The 13,210-nt window shown below is 49.9% G+C and overlaps 3 protein-coding genes across 3 annotated transcripts; 2 read left to right on the top strand and 1 right to left on the bottom strand.

The window, feature by feature from the left end:
• Positions 1–1,623, top strand: C8Q71DRAFT_432914 (uncharacterized protein). Its single transcript, XM_047918511.1, has 5 exons — positions 1–137; positions 189–572; positions 624–717; positions 779–1,113; positions 1,188–1,623. Exons 2-5 carry the CDS (start codon positions 192–194, stop codon positions 1,431–1,433), a joined length of 1,056 nt encoding a protein of 351 aa, XP_047782435.1. The 5' UTR covers positions 1–137; positions 189–191; the 3' UTR covers positions 1,434–1,623.
• Positions 1,624–2,303: 680 nt separating this feature from the next.
• Positions 2,304–3,141, top strand: C8Q71DRAFT_742550 (uncharacterized protein). Its single transcript, XM_047922856.1, has 3 exons — positions 2,304–2,620; positions 2,714–2,857; positions 2,923–3,141. Exons 1-3 carry the CDS (start codon positions 2,425–2,427, stop codon positions 3,123–3,125), a joined length of 543 nt encoding a protein of 180 aa, XP_047782434.1. The 5' UTR covers positions 2,304–2,424; the 3' UTR covers positions 3,126–3,141.
• A 1,514-nt stretch (positions 3,142–4,655) lies between these two features.
• On the bottom strand, positions 4,656–6,938 carry C8Q71DRAFT_701436 (uncharacterized protein; the record flags this gene model as incomplete). Its single annotated transcript, XM_047920188.1, has 6 exons — positions 4,656–4,904; positions 4,971–5,269; positions 5,348–5,459; positions 5,512–5,663; positions 6,509–6,521; positions 6,723–6,938. The coding sequence occupies 6 exons, from the start codon at positions 6,936–6,938 to the stop codon at positions 4,656–4,658; spliced, it is 1,041 nt and encodes a 346-aa protein (XP_047782433.1).
• Between the last annotated feature and the right edge of the window lie 6,272 nt (positions 6,939–13,210).

The raw sequence follows: 13,210 nt of genomic DNA, 5'->3' as shown, positions 1-13,210 counted from the left end.
CCTGTTCCTGGCTCCATCTACGCCGGCTGTTGATGATGTCCCTTCCAGAGTTGTATATCTATCACTCCGGACATTGACGACACAGCCGTCCCCCTCGCTCACGCCCGAGCCGGTCACTGCACGCAATCAGCTAGGTAGTGAGTCAATTCTCTGCCACACAGTATCGCAGGTACTTAACTGCAATACAGACAATGTCGAGCTCGTGGGCACCCAACCAAACGGACTCCGAGATCTATAATGAGAAGATATGGCTACAGGCGATGATCCTGGAGAACATACCCTACGGCGTTGAGCTTACGCTCTTCGTCATGTGCTTCGTCACCCTGCTCGAGAACCTCAATCGGTTCAATCTGAGGCGACAGATATTTCTCCTCACGTTCATCACCATTGTTTTCGGATTGGGGACGGTCTACATGGTTACGAATTCCCTGACCGCTCAGCAAGCCTTCATCGAATACCGCAACTACCCCGGAGGGCCTTCGGCGTACCTAAGCGCCATGTTCGCTAACACTGTCGGATTGACGAACAGTGTGTCTTGGGTAGTAAGCAACTGGCTCCTCGACATGTTCTTGGTATGTCATTTAGTCCGACCCTTTTATGGCGCTGAACGGCTTCGGACGTAGGTTTGGCGATTTCTCGTCATCTACAGAGACTTTAATCGGTCATGGATGCGGATACTGTTATGTTTTCCCGGCCTTATGGTCTGTACGTCCATTGGTACGTGGATGAACGGCACAATTTATATCAGTCACTCACCTACTTGCCTTTCTATTTTCAGGCATGTCCATTGACGTCCTCAAGAGCATTGCCCAAGCCGACGGCTCGTCGAACTCCACACCCTTCCTAGTTGCGAACATCACACTCTCGTTCTACGTCATCTCGCTTGCGGCGAATATCATTGTGACGATTCTGATTGCGGGTCGTCTGCTCGTCTATCGACACCGTATACAGAGCGTTCTCGGGGCGCACCACGCGACATTCTATGCCAACATCGCGACCATCCTCGTGGAATCAGCGGTGCTCTACTCCGCCTTCGCCCTCACCTTCCTCATCACTTTCGGGATGAACAATCCCGTTGCCGACTTCTTCATCAATTATGTGAACTCCGTCCAGGTGTGTGTTTGTGCCTAGACCTCTGTGATATTGGTGCTGAGTGCATCGTTGGGATTCGTAATGGTTGCCACTAGGCGATCTGTTCCTTCCTCATCATATTCCGTGTCGCGACGGGGAAAGCTTGGACCGAAGACACCACCACGCGGATCATGGACAGTACGCAAAGCAATGTAGTCAGGCTCAAGCCCGCCACGAGCATTCAGTTCGCTCCGAATGCATCTACGGACATTACGGACTCGATGCCAACTTCGCGGAAGGAGATGGGTATCATCATCTCGGAGGAAGCCGGGCAAAACAAAACAGATAACTACAGTGTATAGTAGCGGCCGAAATTCATCGCGAGCGTGTGGCTGGTTCAGTCACAAGATGTATGTACTACTATCGGGATGTTTGGAATATGTTTTCCGCGCCGACAGAGATGAGCGGCTAGTACCTCCCGGTATGCTGCTCTTGTCAGAGATGTCGGCTCATTGCGCTATACGATACACCACCTATCAATTTCACTTCCTCCGAGTCCTGGTTGCAGGAACCGCGCGAGCGCGAGATTGGATGGGAGGAGGACGTTCAACGTTCAACGTCAAATTGACTCGGATGTACGGGACCATCCTACTACTAGTACTGTCACAGTGACACTCAGTAGTACTTAAATCCGTCACACTACTTATATGTCACACAGGCCGCTAGCACCAAACGCTCAGGCTGCGCTCGCCGCTGGACGCTACCGCGTCGCTCAGTGACTAGATTGATCCTCTCCCTCCTCCTCCGCCATTGTCGTTACTTGCAGCGAAGGTCAAACGAAGGTTCCAACATACTGCGAGAGGCACCGCTGACGAGCATGGAGTGCCAATTCAAGGTCAGCCTGAAAGGCGAAATCAATCCACCGTTTCCATTCGCCCGGAAGGAGCTGCCACATCATAAATAACTTACCGGCAGAGTAGTGTCAGACGTTCGAGGTCACACGGCAGCAACAACGTCGAAACGGGCCTCTCAACATCCCGCAGCTACGCATCAACACGAAGACGCACCCCGAGCTGGCCCATCCGAGTCCCATGCGACCTGAACGCGGAGGTCCCGCCGACGTCGCATGGTCTGGAGGAGTCCCGAGTCGGTACGGCGGCCCCATCACATGCGCTGCGCGATGCCCTTGCAATCAACTAGATCCAACTCCTGTCGGTCTCACAGTGGTGGCTGGGGCGGGCTGGGGCACTACGGGAAGGGCTTCGTGCTGTGCGAGCCGGTGTAGGAGGTGACGGAGAGCCGAGGTGGGTCGTCCTCGTCACGGGTACTTCCACATTACGGTGCGATTCTTACATGGCTCACAATTCGAGAACATCTAAGTTACATGTTTGTCAGAAAACCCGTGTACGCAGCCTATCAAACAGCGAAGGCAAGATGGCGCTGGAGTCGAAGGGCCTAGACATGGCTGTCGTGGAGATGGCCATGTTCACCGTGCTTGAAGATGACGTTCTCGCCTACCAAGTTACAATTCGGCTTGGGTGCAAAATTGGTACGGAGGGCCACGCATAGTCTCTATCTTGCTGCGCACTTCTAACATTCGCTCACCTTCGGGTACCGTTGATACTGATTCTTGTCCACATAGCCTGGCCGATCTACTCGGATATATCGCTCTCAAACTTCGAATCCGCTCTCGCTAATCTCCGCAAACTGCTCGATTTCTCGGCGGCCTCCTGCGCGCAGTCCAGAATACGCCTGCTATTCGCTCGCACAGCGGGCATATTTCGACGTGAGCGAGTGTATTGACTACCTGCGCATATTGCTTTGTTTGACCGGCCTTACCTTACCTCTCAGATGTCACTTCGGGATCCTGTTTCCGAGGAGCTCGAGGGCAACCCTTCCGTTGTCGGAGAGAAAGCGTGCGCGTCGACGACCAACACACACAACACGATCTCCTGGAGCAGGCGTTTGGGGCGAGTCGAGATACGGGCGATCGGGCTGGGGACTGGACGACGGGCGAGGATCTGTGTAGAGTAATGGGGCCGCGCGGAATATAAACGAATACTTATCTTATCTTCTCGACTACTCGACTAACTCGACTTGAGGTGCACGCGCGACGTCGAGTCGCTCGTCCGTGCCGAACCTTGAAGTGCGCGTGAGCGAGAGGGGAGAAGCTGGGGGATCTGATAACTGGCGAGAACGGGCGACGCGGCCCTCTACAAATACAGTGCCAGACCGAAGCACGAGAGAAGGGTAAAAAACTAGGAGAGAGCAGTGGACATAGAAGAAACGCGTGACTGGTTCGAATGGAAACGTGATGTGTGAAGTACCAACGGTCGACTGCCGAATCGGGAAGGAATAATACCTAATATGGATGTACCGTATGGAACGAATCAGGAGCACCCGCCCGGGTGTCGACGTACGTTGGTCCCCCTTCCGGCATCGACGGCGGACCGTTGTCTCGGTGCGGGGCTGACAGCGGACGAGCGGTGCTATTGACGTTCGCGACCTGGCCCCCACAGGTGCGGCACTCTACTCGTCGACCCGCCTTCGTCCTACGGTAGGTCTTTCGCCTCTGCCTTCCAGAGCGCCTCGGACGCGTCGGTAGTGTCGAGATGGTACAGTAGTAGATCGCGGTCGTAATGTATGAATGTCTAATGCGAAGTGCGTGAGTCAAGAATAACAGAAGCTTGAATCGATCAAGAATTGAAAGGTGACATATCTATGACGCGTCGCGTCGGTCTAGCCTCCGGCCGGCTTTCTCTTCCACACTGTGGCTATTGGTACATTTGCGATGTCGTACGGCTCGGTTAGCCCGGCCTGGGTGCGAATGGCGCGTGGTGAGCGGTGGACAAGTGGATCCCGCTCATGGTCCGGGCGAGTCTTGCGCTCGGTTGCCTTCCTGACGATTGTGGTGACGCCATCTGGGTCCCTCCACTGCTGTGATCAACACACCCATGCGCGCCCTCCGCATCCAGAGCCCACGCCCCGTCCCCTGAAACTCGGTGATTGGCAGAACGTCTTGTCTGGAGTCAGCCTCCCGTTTGGACTGTATCCACCTGCATCGTATCCAGAATGGTGTGCCCGGCCCGAGTCCGGTCTGTTGTTCACGTAGGACGTGTCTTCGATGCAGTACCTCGAGCGTGGTCCGCGGCTGTTCGAGAATCGAGATCCTCCGTCTCCCTGACACCTGTCCTCACCGACCCGGCAAATCCGCGGCCAGATATTCGACCTCAATTTGTTCCTCACTGGAGCATAGCAAATCTTTTCCCGCTTGTCTAGTCACTGCAAACAAAGTCGACAGCGGGCGCATCGTGAAGACACACGACTCAGGCTCTTGTATCGCAGTGGTGCAGTTGACCTGTGTATTGAACCGGAAAATAGGTGCTGTAGACGTTGCTCAAAATACATATTCCTACACCATGTACTTCCTGATGACTACTGTGCTTTGGCAAAGTATGTAAGTAAACCGTACTAGTAGCTTATGGCAAACACATTCCAAGCCTTTGAAAGATTACACACGTACACCCTGGAACAGTGACATCGGCCAAGATTGGGGTACGTATGTACCGTAAATATAGACCCCACTACACATTGTGATCACCTCTTTTATCTTGCTCAATTTTTGCTGAAATCACGATACCCAAATCTTTGCTCGAGATCTGCATCGAGTCTGTGATGTCCGCAGAGGTGTTGTGAGCAAATTGAATGCTCGTGGGGGGCCTTAGCTTGATTGAGTTGCTGCGGGTACTTCCCATGATCTGCACGTCGGTGGTGTGTTCGGTCCATGCTTTCCCCGTCGCAACTCGATATATGATGAGGAAAGAACTGATCGCCTAGCAGTCACCGTACGCAAAGCTGCACTGAGCACTTTCGTCAGAGGTACCAGGTTCAGAACATACCTGGATGTTGTTCACGTAGTTGAGAAAAAAGTCGGAGACTTGATTGTTCAACCCGAATGTAATGAGGAATGTCAACGCGAAGACCGAGTAAAGCACCGCAGATTCGACGAAGATCGCCACGACGTTGGCGTAGAAGTTTGCGTGGTGCGCGCCGAGAACGTTCTTCACGTGGTGTCGATAGACAAGCAGACGGCCCGCAATCAAGATCGTCACGATGATGTTCGCTGCAAGCGAGATCACGTAGAACGAAAGAGTGAGGTTCGCAACTACGAATGGTGTGGAGTTCGATGAGTCATTGGCTTGGGCCATGTCCTTGAGGACGACAATGGAAATGCCTGCGAGACGCAAAGGCAAGGTGAATGGGACATATAGAACACACTTGTGTATCCACATACCGATTGACGTCAAAACCATGATACCGGGAAACAGTAGCAGCACCCGCAGCCATGACCGGTTGAAGTCTCCGTAGATGATGAGGAATCTCCAGATCTGCATCCGGAGCTGTTCAGTCTCGTCGAAGAGCGGAGGAAAAACGACCTACCAAGAATAAGTCCAGGAGCCAATTACTCACTACCCAAGACACGCTGTTCACCAATCCGACGGTGTCGGAAAACATGGCGCTTAAGAACGCGCCCGGTCCTCCCGGGAAGTTTCGGTATTCGATGAAGGCTTCATCAGGAAAAACGTTCGTGTCTTAAGTGGTCTTGTGGAGAGCCAAAAGTGACATTATGTGTCACTATGTGCCACAAGAGCCTTAAGGTAAGTCGATTTCTTAAATTGTCTTACTTAAGTTCCATTAAGTAACCAAAGTAAACACTCATTCCAAGCAAGAATGATGTTTTTTCATCATTACTGGGGTGACTTCTCTCATGATTCTGCTGTGTTTGTGCATATGCTGTCATAACAGGCATCCCAGATGCAAAAATGTCGCCCAAAATAATCTGCCATTTCCTAGAATTGAACCCCTGACCTGCTGAACTAATTTCCCACACTCTCAGCACAAACTTGTGACCACTACACCATAGGTCCCTGTGCTTGTTCCCTTCTACAATAACCTATATTGACTATCTTTCTGGACTTAGAGAAATCTGCAATTGCTGCCCCCTGTTAGCCCAGCCCCTGTGCATCCCTGGGCTCTCAGACTGGCCTCATTTCTTCTTGGCACTATCTGTTGCCTTGCAGACATTGTGTAGACTCATAATTTGCTCAAGGGCAGGCTTCTTGTCTCACTTTGCATGCTTAAGTGTTCTTTTGCTGTCTCTCAACCTTAACAGGTCAAATATGTCCAAATCCCTGACAATATGACTTTGACCACAGCATCTGTTGTAAGTAGGGTAATATACTCATAATCACAGGGAAAAACAAATAATCTTTATTTGTACCCCATTACTGTTGCCAGATATAGTATGTGTTAACTTGTCAGGTGAAATCTTGGTGAAGTCTTCATATTGAGCAATCTGACATCTCATCATGCATATTTTCTAGTTAAGAGGTCATTTTCCAACTAAGGTGTACTTATGTGTCTTAATCTGCAGAACTAAAGTTGCATATCTTCCAACTTGGGCACAAGACAAATTTCTCAAAGGTACTATAATGAACTTCAGCAGTCTTCATGCACATGGTGCACTTAATTGAGGAACACAAGTTGTGAAAGATTGAATAAGATCAGGTGTTCTTCATTCAAGACTGCTGAAGTTAGAAGTGTTTTTCCTGATGTTGCTGGGTGAGCAAAGAGTCCGTGATCATGAAGACCGTTCCCAATCCGAAAATGACTGTGATGAACGTCAACAGGTAAAGTTGTCGCCTCAAGTTGGACCGGTCCAGGTTCTGAAGTAGGGTGATGGCGCACATGGCGAAGAGCGTTAGCTCAACGCCGTAAGGCAGGGTTTCCATGATGCTTGCTTGAAGCCATATCTTCTCCATGTCCATCTGATAGTGCGTTTCGTTTGGAGCCCATGAACTCGACATCGTCTGCGTTGCGCTTCAGTACCTGAAAGAACCCATAGTCAATCGACTTACAACCAGCTGATCGGGCGCAATGGCCAACTTGAACGCGAGAGAGGGCGGTCGTCTACGTTGCCAACGATCAGAGAGATAGTAGATATACGTTCTCAAAGAGCTGATTAACAAAAGGCGGCGTATTTATGACGGGAGATGGGTTGTGGCAGTTCTCAACAACAACTACCCGTGTCAGGAGCAAAATCATCGATAGCGACTTCTTGAGTCAGTCCACTGCTCTACAGAGACCAAAGGTGAGTATGGAGATCACCTGTTTCGGCGTATGAGAGGCATCCTAGCTTATAAGTTGCCTCGTACTATGATACAGCACTGAACGTGCAGCATCATGATCATATCAAAGAAGCAAAGATGCTGCTGCGCCTCTCACGAGGCATATAGGACGCCGCTAGTGGGTACATCTGCCAATGAAACGAAATTCAATGTCAAGTCCTGTCATAAAGACCATAACACATCAACGACGCATTGAGCTCACCAGTGGCACCTGCAGAGGGTTTGGACCATCTCGTGGCCCAAGGTTCTTGCATGCCTCAGGCACCGCTCGGACAGTGCCTCATTCCGCGCGTTCCCGAATGTGAAGCAATTAGAGGAGCCCAAGATAGCTCCCAAGGTCTGAGGAATCAGGAAGCGGAGGCCATGCTTCTATACTACCGTCTACATTGATCGCGGAGACGACAGAGCATCTCCCTGGCCAGTGAGTGTTGAAGAAAGAGGTTTTAGGCTTAGTAAGCCCAGTGGCAGTGAAGGACTAATGAGTGAGTGAACAGACCAGTCCCAAAGGGAAGATCCTATGCTGGCAGGCAGAGGAGAGGACGAAGGATCGTTATCATTACAGGGCAAACCAGCCCAGTATATATACACATTTGATACAGGTCACATGCTGTATCAGTGGTTCATCAGTAAGCACTAAGTCCGAGGTTTTGGGGATATGAGTAAGCTGATAAGCAGCATGAGTAAGCCAAAACTCGGAGTTTGATGTGGAGAGATATATGAAACGTGATGGAACATCAGGAATAATATGAGACATGATGGAACATCAAAGAGTAATATAAGACGTGATGGGACATCAAGGAATGATATGGAACGTCATGGAACATCAAGGAATGTCGTGGAATATCATGGAATGATCCAGACTAAAGTCACATGATGTGATCTAGGCAAAGTCCATCAAAGAACGTATGTAATCTGACATCGCAGAATATAAGTCCATATCCGTACATAACTGATAAGATAAGAACACTGAAAACTCGGAAGTTCAACACTCCCACTTGTTCAAGATGTCGAGTATCTCATCATGCCAACCGAAGACCTGAATTTCTCGATTCCGCTGAAGGGAACATTCTTGGTCAAGGCATCAGCAAGTTGGTCTTCACTTGCGACAAAATAGATGTCCATCTCCCCACGTTCGTAGAACTCTCGAATGTAGTGATACCGGATTTCTATGTGCTTGGTGCGGCGATCCACAGCGGGGTTCACCGCAAGGAAAATGTTGCCTTGGTTGTCAAGACAAAGTGGAGTTGGATGAGACATGTTGTCTCCCAGTTCTTCTCCAAAATGACGCAGCCAAGCCATCTGACGACAGCAGTCGGAGCTGGCCTTATACTCTGCTTCGGTTGAAGACAAAGATACCGTTGGTTGGCGTCTTGACACCCAAGAAACGACACAATTGCCCATGAGGAAAACAAAGCCAGATGTAGAGTGCCTATCATCACGGTCTTCAGCCCAGTCTGAGTCTGAGTAGGCGATCAGACCAGAGTTTGAGCCTCCATCGTAGCAAAGTGCAAGTTCCTTTGTCCCTTGAAGATATCTCAGGACATAGTACGCAAACTTCATATGCTCTTTAGACGGATTTGAAGAAAACTTCGCCAGACGCGTGACCGCGAACGAGATGTCTGGGCGAGTACCAAGCATAGCATACATGATGCTGCCAATGATGCTCTGGTAACGGGTTCGGAAAATTTCAGATGCAGTGTCGGTGTTCTTCTCTAATACTGCTCCAGCGGGAAGAGGCGTCCTTGCAGACTTGCAGTTGGACATTTGGAACCTCTCCAAAACAGACTGAATATAGTCTTCCTGGTCAACGAAGATACGACGTGCAAGACGTTCTCGACGAATGTGTAGACCAAGGAAACGCTGGACAGCTCCCAGATCAGTCATCTGGTATTCCAAAGACAGTCTCTGCTTGATGTTGTCGATGAACAATTTCGAGTCGCCCATGAGGAGCAAGTCGTCGACATACAATATGATTAAGCAGGTGTGTCCTTCAGATTCACGAGAGAAGACATAAATTCCGGCATCCGAATACGTCCGTTTAAACCCTAAGTCAAGGAGAGACTTGTGGATCTTAGCGTTCCATTGACGAGACGCTTGCTTCAAGCCATAAATGGCCTTCTTGAGCAGACAGACCCAGTTCTCCTTCCCAGGTACAGCCCATCCTTCGGGCTGTTCCATGTAGATTTCCTCGTCAAGGTCACCGTTAAGGAATGCCGTCTTGACATCCATAGACTCAATCTCCCAATCTTCAAGTGCTGCATGCGCCAATAGATAGCGTACGGATTCAAACCGTGCAACAGGAGAAAAAGTCTCGGTATAGTCTTGACCCCATACTTGGGTAAATCCCTTTGCAACAACACGCGCTTTGTAGCGACCATCGTGTTTAATCGCATAAACCCACCGGCACTTGATAACCTTTCGGTTTTTAGGCCGTGGAACTAGAACCCAAGTCTTGTTGTCCATAAGCGACTTGTATTCAGAACCTTCAGATGCATGCCATTTAGCCTTGTCTTGAGACTCCATAGCTTCCCTGTGACTCTGGGGAACGCCATGGTTTGCTTCTGCTAGCATCCGCACAAACATGAGAGTTTCAGCCTCAGATTGTTGACGACCTTGAGCATCGGTACGACGATCAATATTCGCAGGTGGCTCGTCACCATAGGCATTGTCCTTGTTCCTCTTAGGATTTTGTCCAGCACCTTGACGACGTGGACGTTCGTACTGAGGTTGCGGAGGAGGTACAGGATCAGGTTGCGGTTGTGGAATGTCTCCCACTGGCTCTGGATGGTCTTCAGGTTCAGGTTCATGTTCTGGGATAGGAACAGGAATAGGTAAATCCTCAGAATCAGAATCCTCCGAGTTCGCATCCTCAGGAGGTTCATCAAACGGCTTATCCAGGGATTTCGGATTATTGCCTAAATCTTTACGTGCAGGAAATGTCTCTTCATCGAAGGTCACATCACGAGACACAACGATACTTCGAGTGGCCGGGTTCCAGAAACGATACCCTTTGGAACCTAACTCATAGCCAACAAAGATCATCTCGACAGCCTTCTTGTTGAGCTTCCCAGCTCTTTGTTCCTTCTGCACATGCACATATGCCTTGCACCCAAATACCCTAAAATACGAAATGTCCGGGACTGTGCTATCCCAGAGAGTAATGGGGCATTGCCAGTTAAGGCGTCGCATTGGTTGCCGATTATAAATGTGAACCGCAGCGTCAACAGCCAATTGCCAGAAACCATGGCTTAGTCCAGCATGATGAAGCATAGACATAGCCTTCTCGAGAATGGTCCGATTCCAGCGCTCAGCTCTCCCATTCTGTTGAGGAGAGTATGGCATCGTCTTCTGATGTTCAATGCCAAATTTGCGCAAATGTTCGGTAAATTCTGCAGAGGTATATTCTCCCCCTCGATCCGAGCGTACAGCTTTGATTTTCTCGTCAGTTTGGTTCTCAGCCCATGCCTTGAAATCATCGAACGCTTGGGTCGAATCATTCTTATGTTTGAGGAAATAGGCGCGGCCAAGACCGGAGTAGTCGTCGAGAAAGCTGATGAAGTAGCGCCATCCACCAATAGCGGTGGTACGCATAGGACCATCTTCGTCGGTATGAACAATTTCAAGAGGTTTTGAAGCTCTCTTGTCCGACGCGGGAAATGGAGCACGATGAGACTTGCCCCATTGACAACCTGCACAAGGAGACTTGTCCTTGTCACCGATAGAATCCACACCTTTGGTGTGCTTGGGTAGTTGACGGATAACTTCTTCAGACGAATGTCCGAAGCGTTGATGCCAAAGGCGAAAATTTGACTTGTCCGCAGACTTAGCCAATTGCGGTTTCATAATTTCCATGTGCAACATATAGAGATTGTTGAAGGGCGTGTGATGCGCCTCCATGATCTTGTTACCACGGATTCGGTCAGAACCATGCAAAATAGGTTGGTCAAAAATGACCATACGGCCTCCACCTTGAACAAGGGTGAAACCTGAACGTTCAATAACTCCAGTTGAAAATAGGCGACTAGACGCGGCAGGGATATATGCGACATTGGTGATAGTCGACACAATATGTTTCCCTTCAACATGCACAACGCCTTTGATAGTGCCTTCACCGTAAGCTGCAATCTTACTCTTGCCGGCTGTGCTAAAAATCATGGGCTCCTCGTAAGGAGTGTAATCCCAAAAATCAGCCATGTCGTTGGTGATCGTCTTGGATGCACCAGAATCCATAATCCAATCAGTCGTTCTTCCTGACGCGGTGTTAGCCGCAGTATACCAAGAAGCAGTCATAGTATTTGCAGACGATGAGGAGGATTCTACAGTTACAACATTCGAAGAGTCCGACGCAGATGCAGTGTTAGAAGTACCAGAACTAGATTGACCATTTCCTCCGTTCTTTCCCTTTCCTTTGCCCTTGCCCTTGCCCTTGTTGTTCTTCCCCTTTCCGCCACCTTTATTCTGAGGGCGGAGATGCGGGTACTTGGACCAACAATTCTCGCTACCATGGGCCCCACCGCAGTGATCGCAGGGGTCCTTGGATTTATGCTTGACCTGGGACGTCTTAGACGCAGACTGTCCCATACCGGACCGGCGAAGTGATTCCTCGGCAAGAATTTTGCTCTGGACCGAGTCGACCTTTAGATCTTTGAGGGTCTGCGTCGCCAGGAGCGCAGAGATCATCGACTGGTATGACTCTGGCAGCTTCGACAGAAGGAGAAGAGCCTGAGTCGAGTCACCGAGCGTAATTCCGCCACCACTAATCTCCTTAAGCCGGGTAACCAGCTTGTTGATCTGATCCTGCATTGGCTTGGAGTCAGACATTTCCGGAGATTTGATTAACGACTGGAAGAGAGACCAGACGTATGCCGTGTCGGGGGTGCCAAAAGCGGTTTTGAGCGAGTTCCACATGTCCTTCGCATCCTTGAGATCACCGGTGTCTTTCTCGAGCAGATGATGCATCGAGCGATCGGTTCTCATAAATAGAACACCCTGGGCACGGGCATTCTGAGTGGCGAAGTCCGCTGCGGGTGTGCCAGTTGCAGTAACGGCGGGCCAGGCTTGGATAAAAACCAAATAGCCGCGCATGGCGGCTGACCAATCAGCGTATTGGGACGCTGAGGAAAGCTTGGGGACATTGTCAGGCTTGACGTCACCCATGGTTGCGGATAGGAGGATAAATTCGTCTTGTGAGACGGATGGTAGTTCTGGAGTAAAAACTTCGAAGGGTAATTCCTCGAAGAATGGAGATTGAGGTCTCGACTCAGGGAGCGGGACTAAGTGTTCAGGATATGGAGGTAACTCCGAAAATTCACTAGCAAATAGGAAATTCTCCTGCCAAGGAGTGACCGATATTCCAGTTGAAAATCCTTCTGGAACTGGACCTAGAGGTTGATCGTAGCGATGTGAGCAACTAGCGTCGTCGCAGTTGATCCACTGATCTTCTTCGACGTCAAAATGATAATCGAAGTTCTCCTCGTAGTCGTAGAGATGATGATGGTCGGTGCAATCGTACGGTGGAATTACTCCGTTCGATGCTTCACTATTTGAGTCTCGGTCAAATGTCTCTTCTTGAGACGAAGCCACAATGTGATGCTTAAATTCTAGGGACGAAGATATACAGAAAAAATGCGACTACAATCGCTTATCTACCCAGTACAAGTAGTTGTTCTTGTACAAGTCCCCTATGTCCTTGATAATGCGGCCGAAATTCTGGCTAAGATTTATGAAGGAAATCTTCGCAATCAGCTCGCAGACAGAACAGATGTCGTTCAATTCGACTGCAGACCACGTGGTTCCTTCCTCCTCGATATTCGTCAGCACCCAGTTGAAACGCCTGCCAAAATCGTCCAAGTTATCCAACAAGGGAAGACGGGCGTAGAGGCGGTTACGGTGGCGATAGAGGGGCTGAAGGCGCTTCTGGACGGCAAGGAGACGCTTGCACAGGATTTCGA

This window comes from Rhodofomes roseus (genome assembly GCF_022264815.1).
Source record: "Rhodofomes roseus strain CIRM-BRFM 1785 chromosome Unknown C8Q71scaffold_4, whole genome shotgun sequence".
NCBI classification, from domain to species: domain Eukaryota; kingdom Fungi; phylum Basidiomycota; class Agaricomycetes; order Polyporales; family Fomitopsidaceae; genus Rhodofomes; species Rhodofomes roseus.
Note: the sequence above shows the minus strand (reverse complement) of the source record. Positions and strands in the feature narration are given on the sequence as shown.

Excerpts from the sequence above, each read along its gene's own strand:
- C8Q71DRAFT_432914 (XM_047918511.1), top strand. The coding sequence starts at position 192 with ATGTCGAGCTCGTGGGCACCCAACCAAACGGACTCCGAGATCTATAAT. Across the intron at positions 573-623 it reads GGCTCCTCGACATGTTCTTG|GTTTGGCGATTTCTCGTCAT; the intron begins GTATGTCATTTA and ends CTTCGGACGTAG. Across the intron at positions 718-778 it reads TATGGTCTGTACGTCCATTG|GCATGTCCATTGACGTCCTC; the intron begins GTACGTGGATGA and ends TTCTATTTTCAG.
- C8Q71DRAFT_742550 (XM_047922856.1), top strand. The coding sequence starts at position 2,425 with ATGGCTCACAATTCGAGAACATCTAAGTTACATGTTTGTCAGAAAACC. Across the intron at positions 2,621-2,713 it reads TCGGCTTGGGTGCAAAATTG|CCTGGCCGATCTACTCGGAT; the intron begins GTACGGAGGGCC and ends TTGTCCACATAG. Across the intron at positions 2,858-2,922 it reads CACAGCGGGCATATTTCGAC|ATGTCACTTCGGGATCCTGT; the intron begins GTGAGCGAGTGT and ends CTTACCTCTCAG.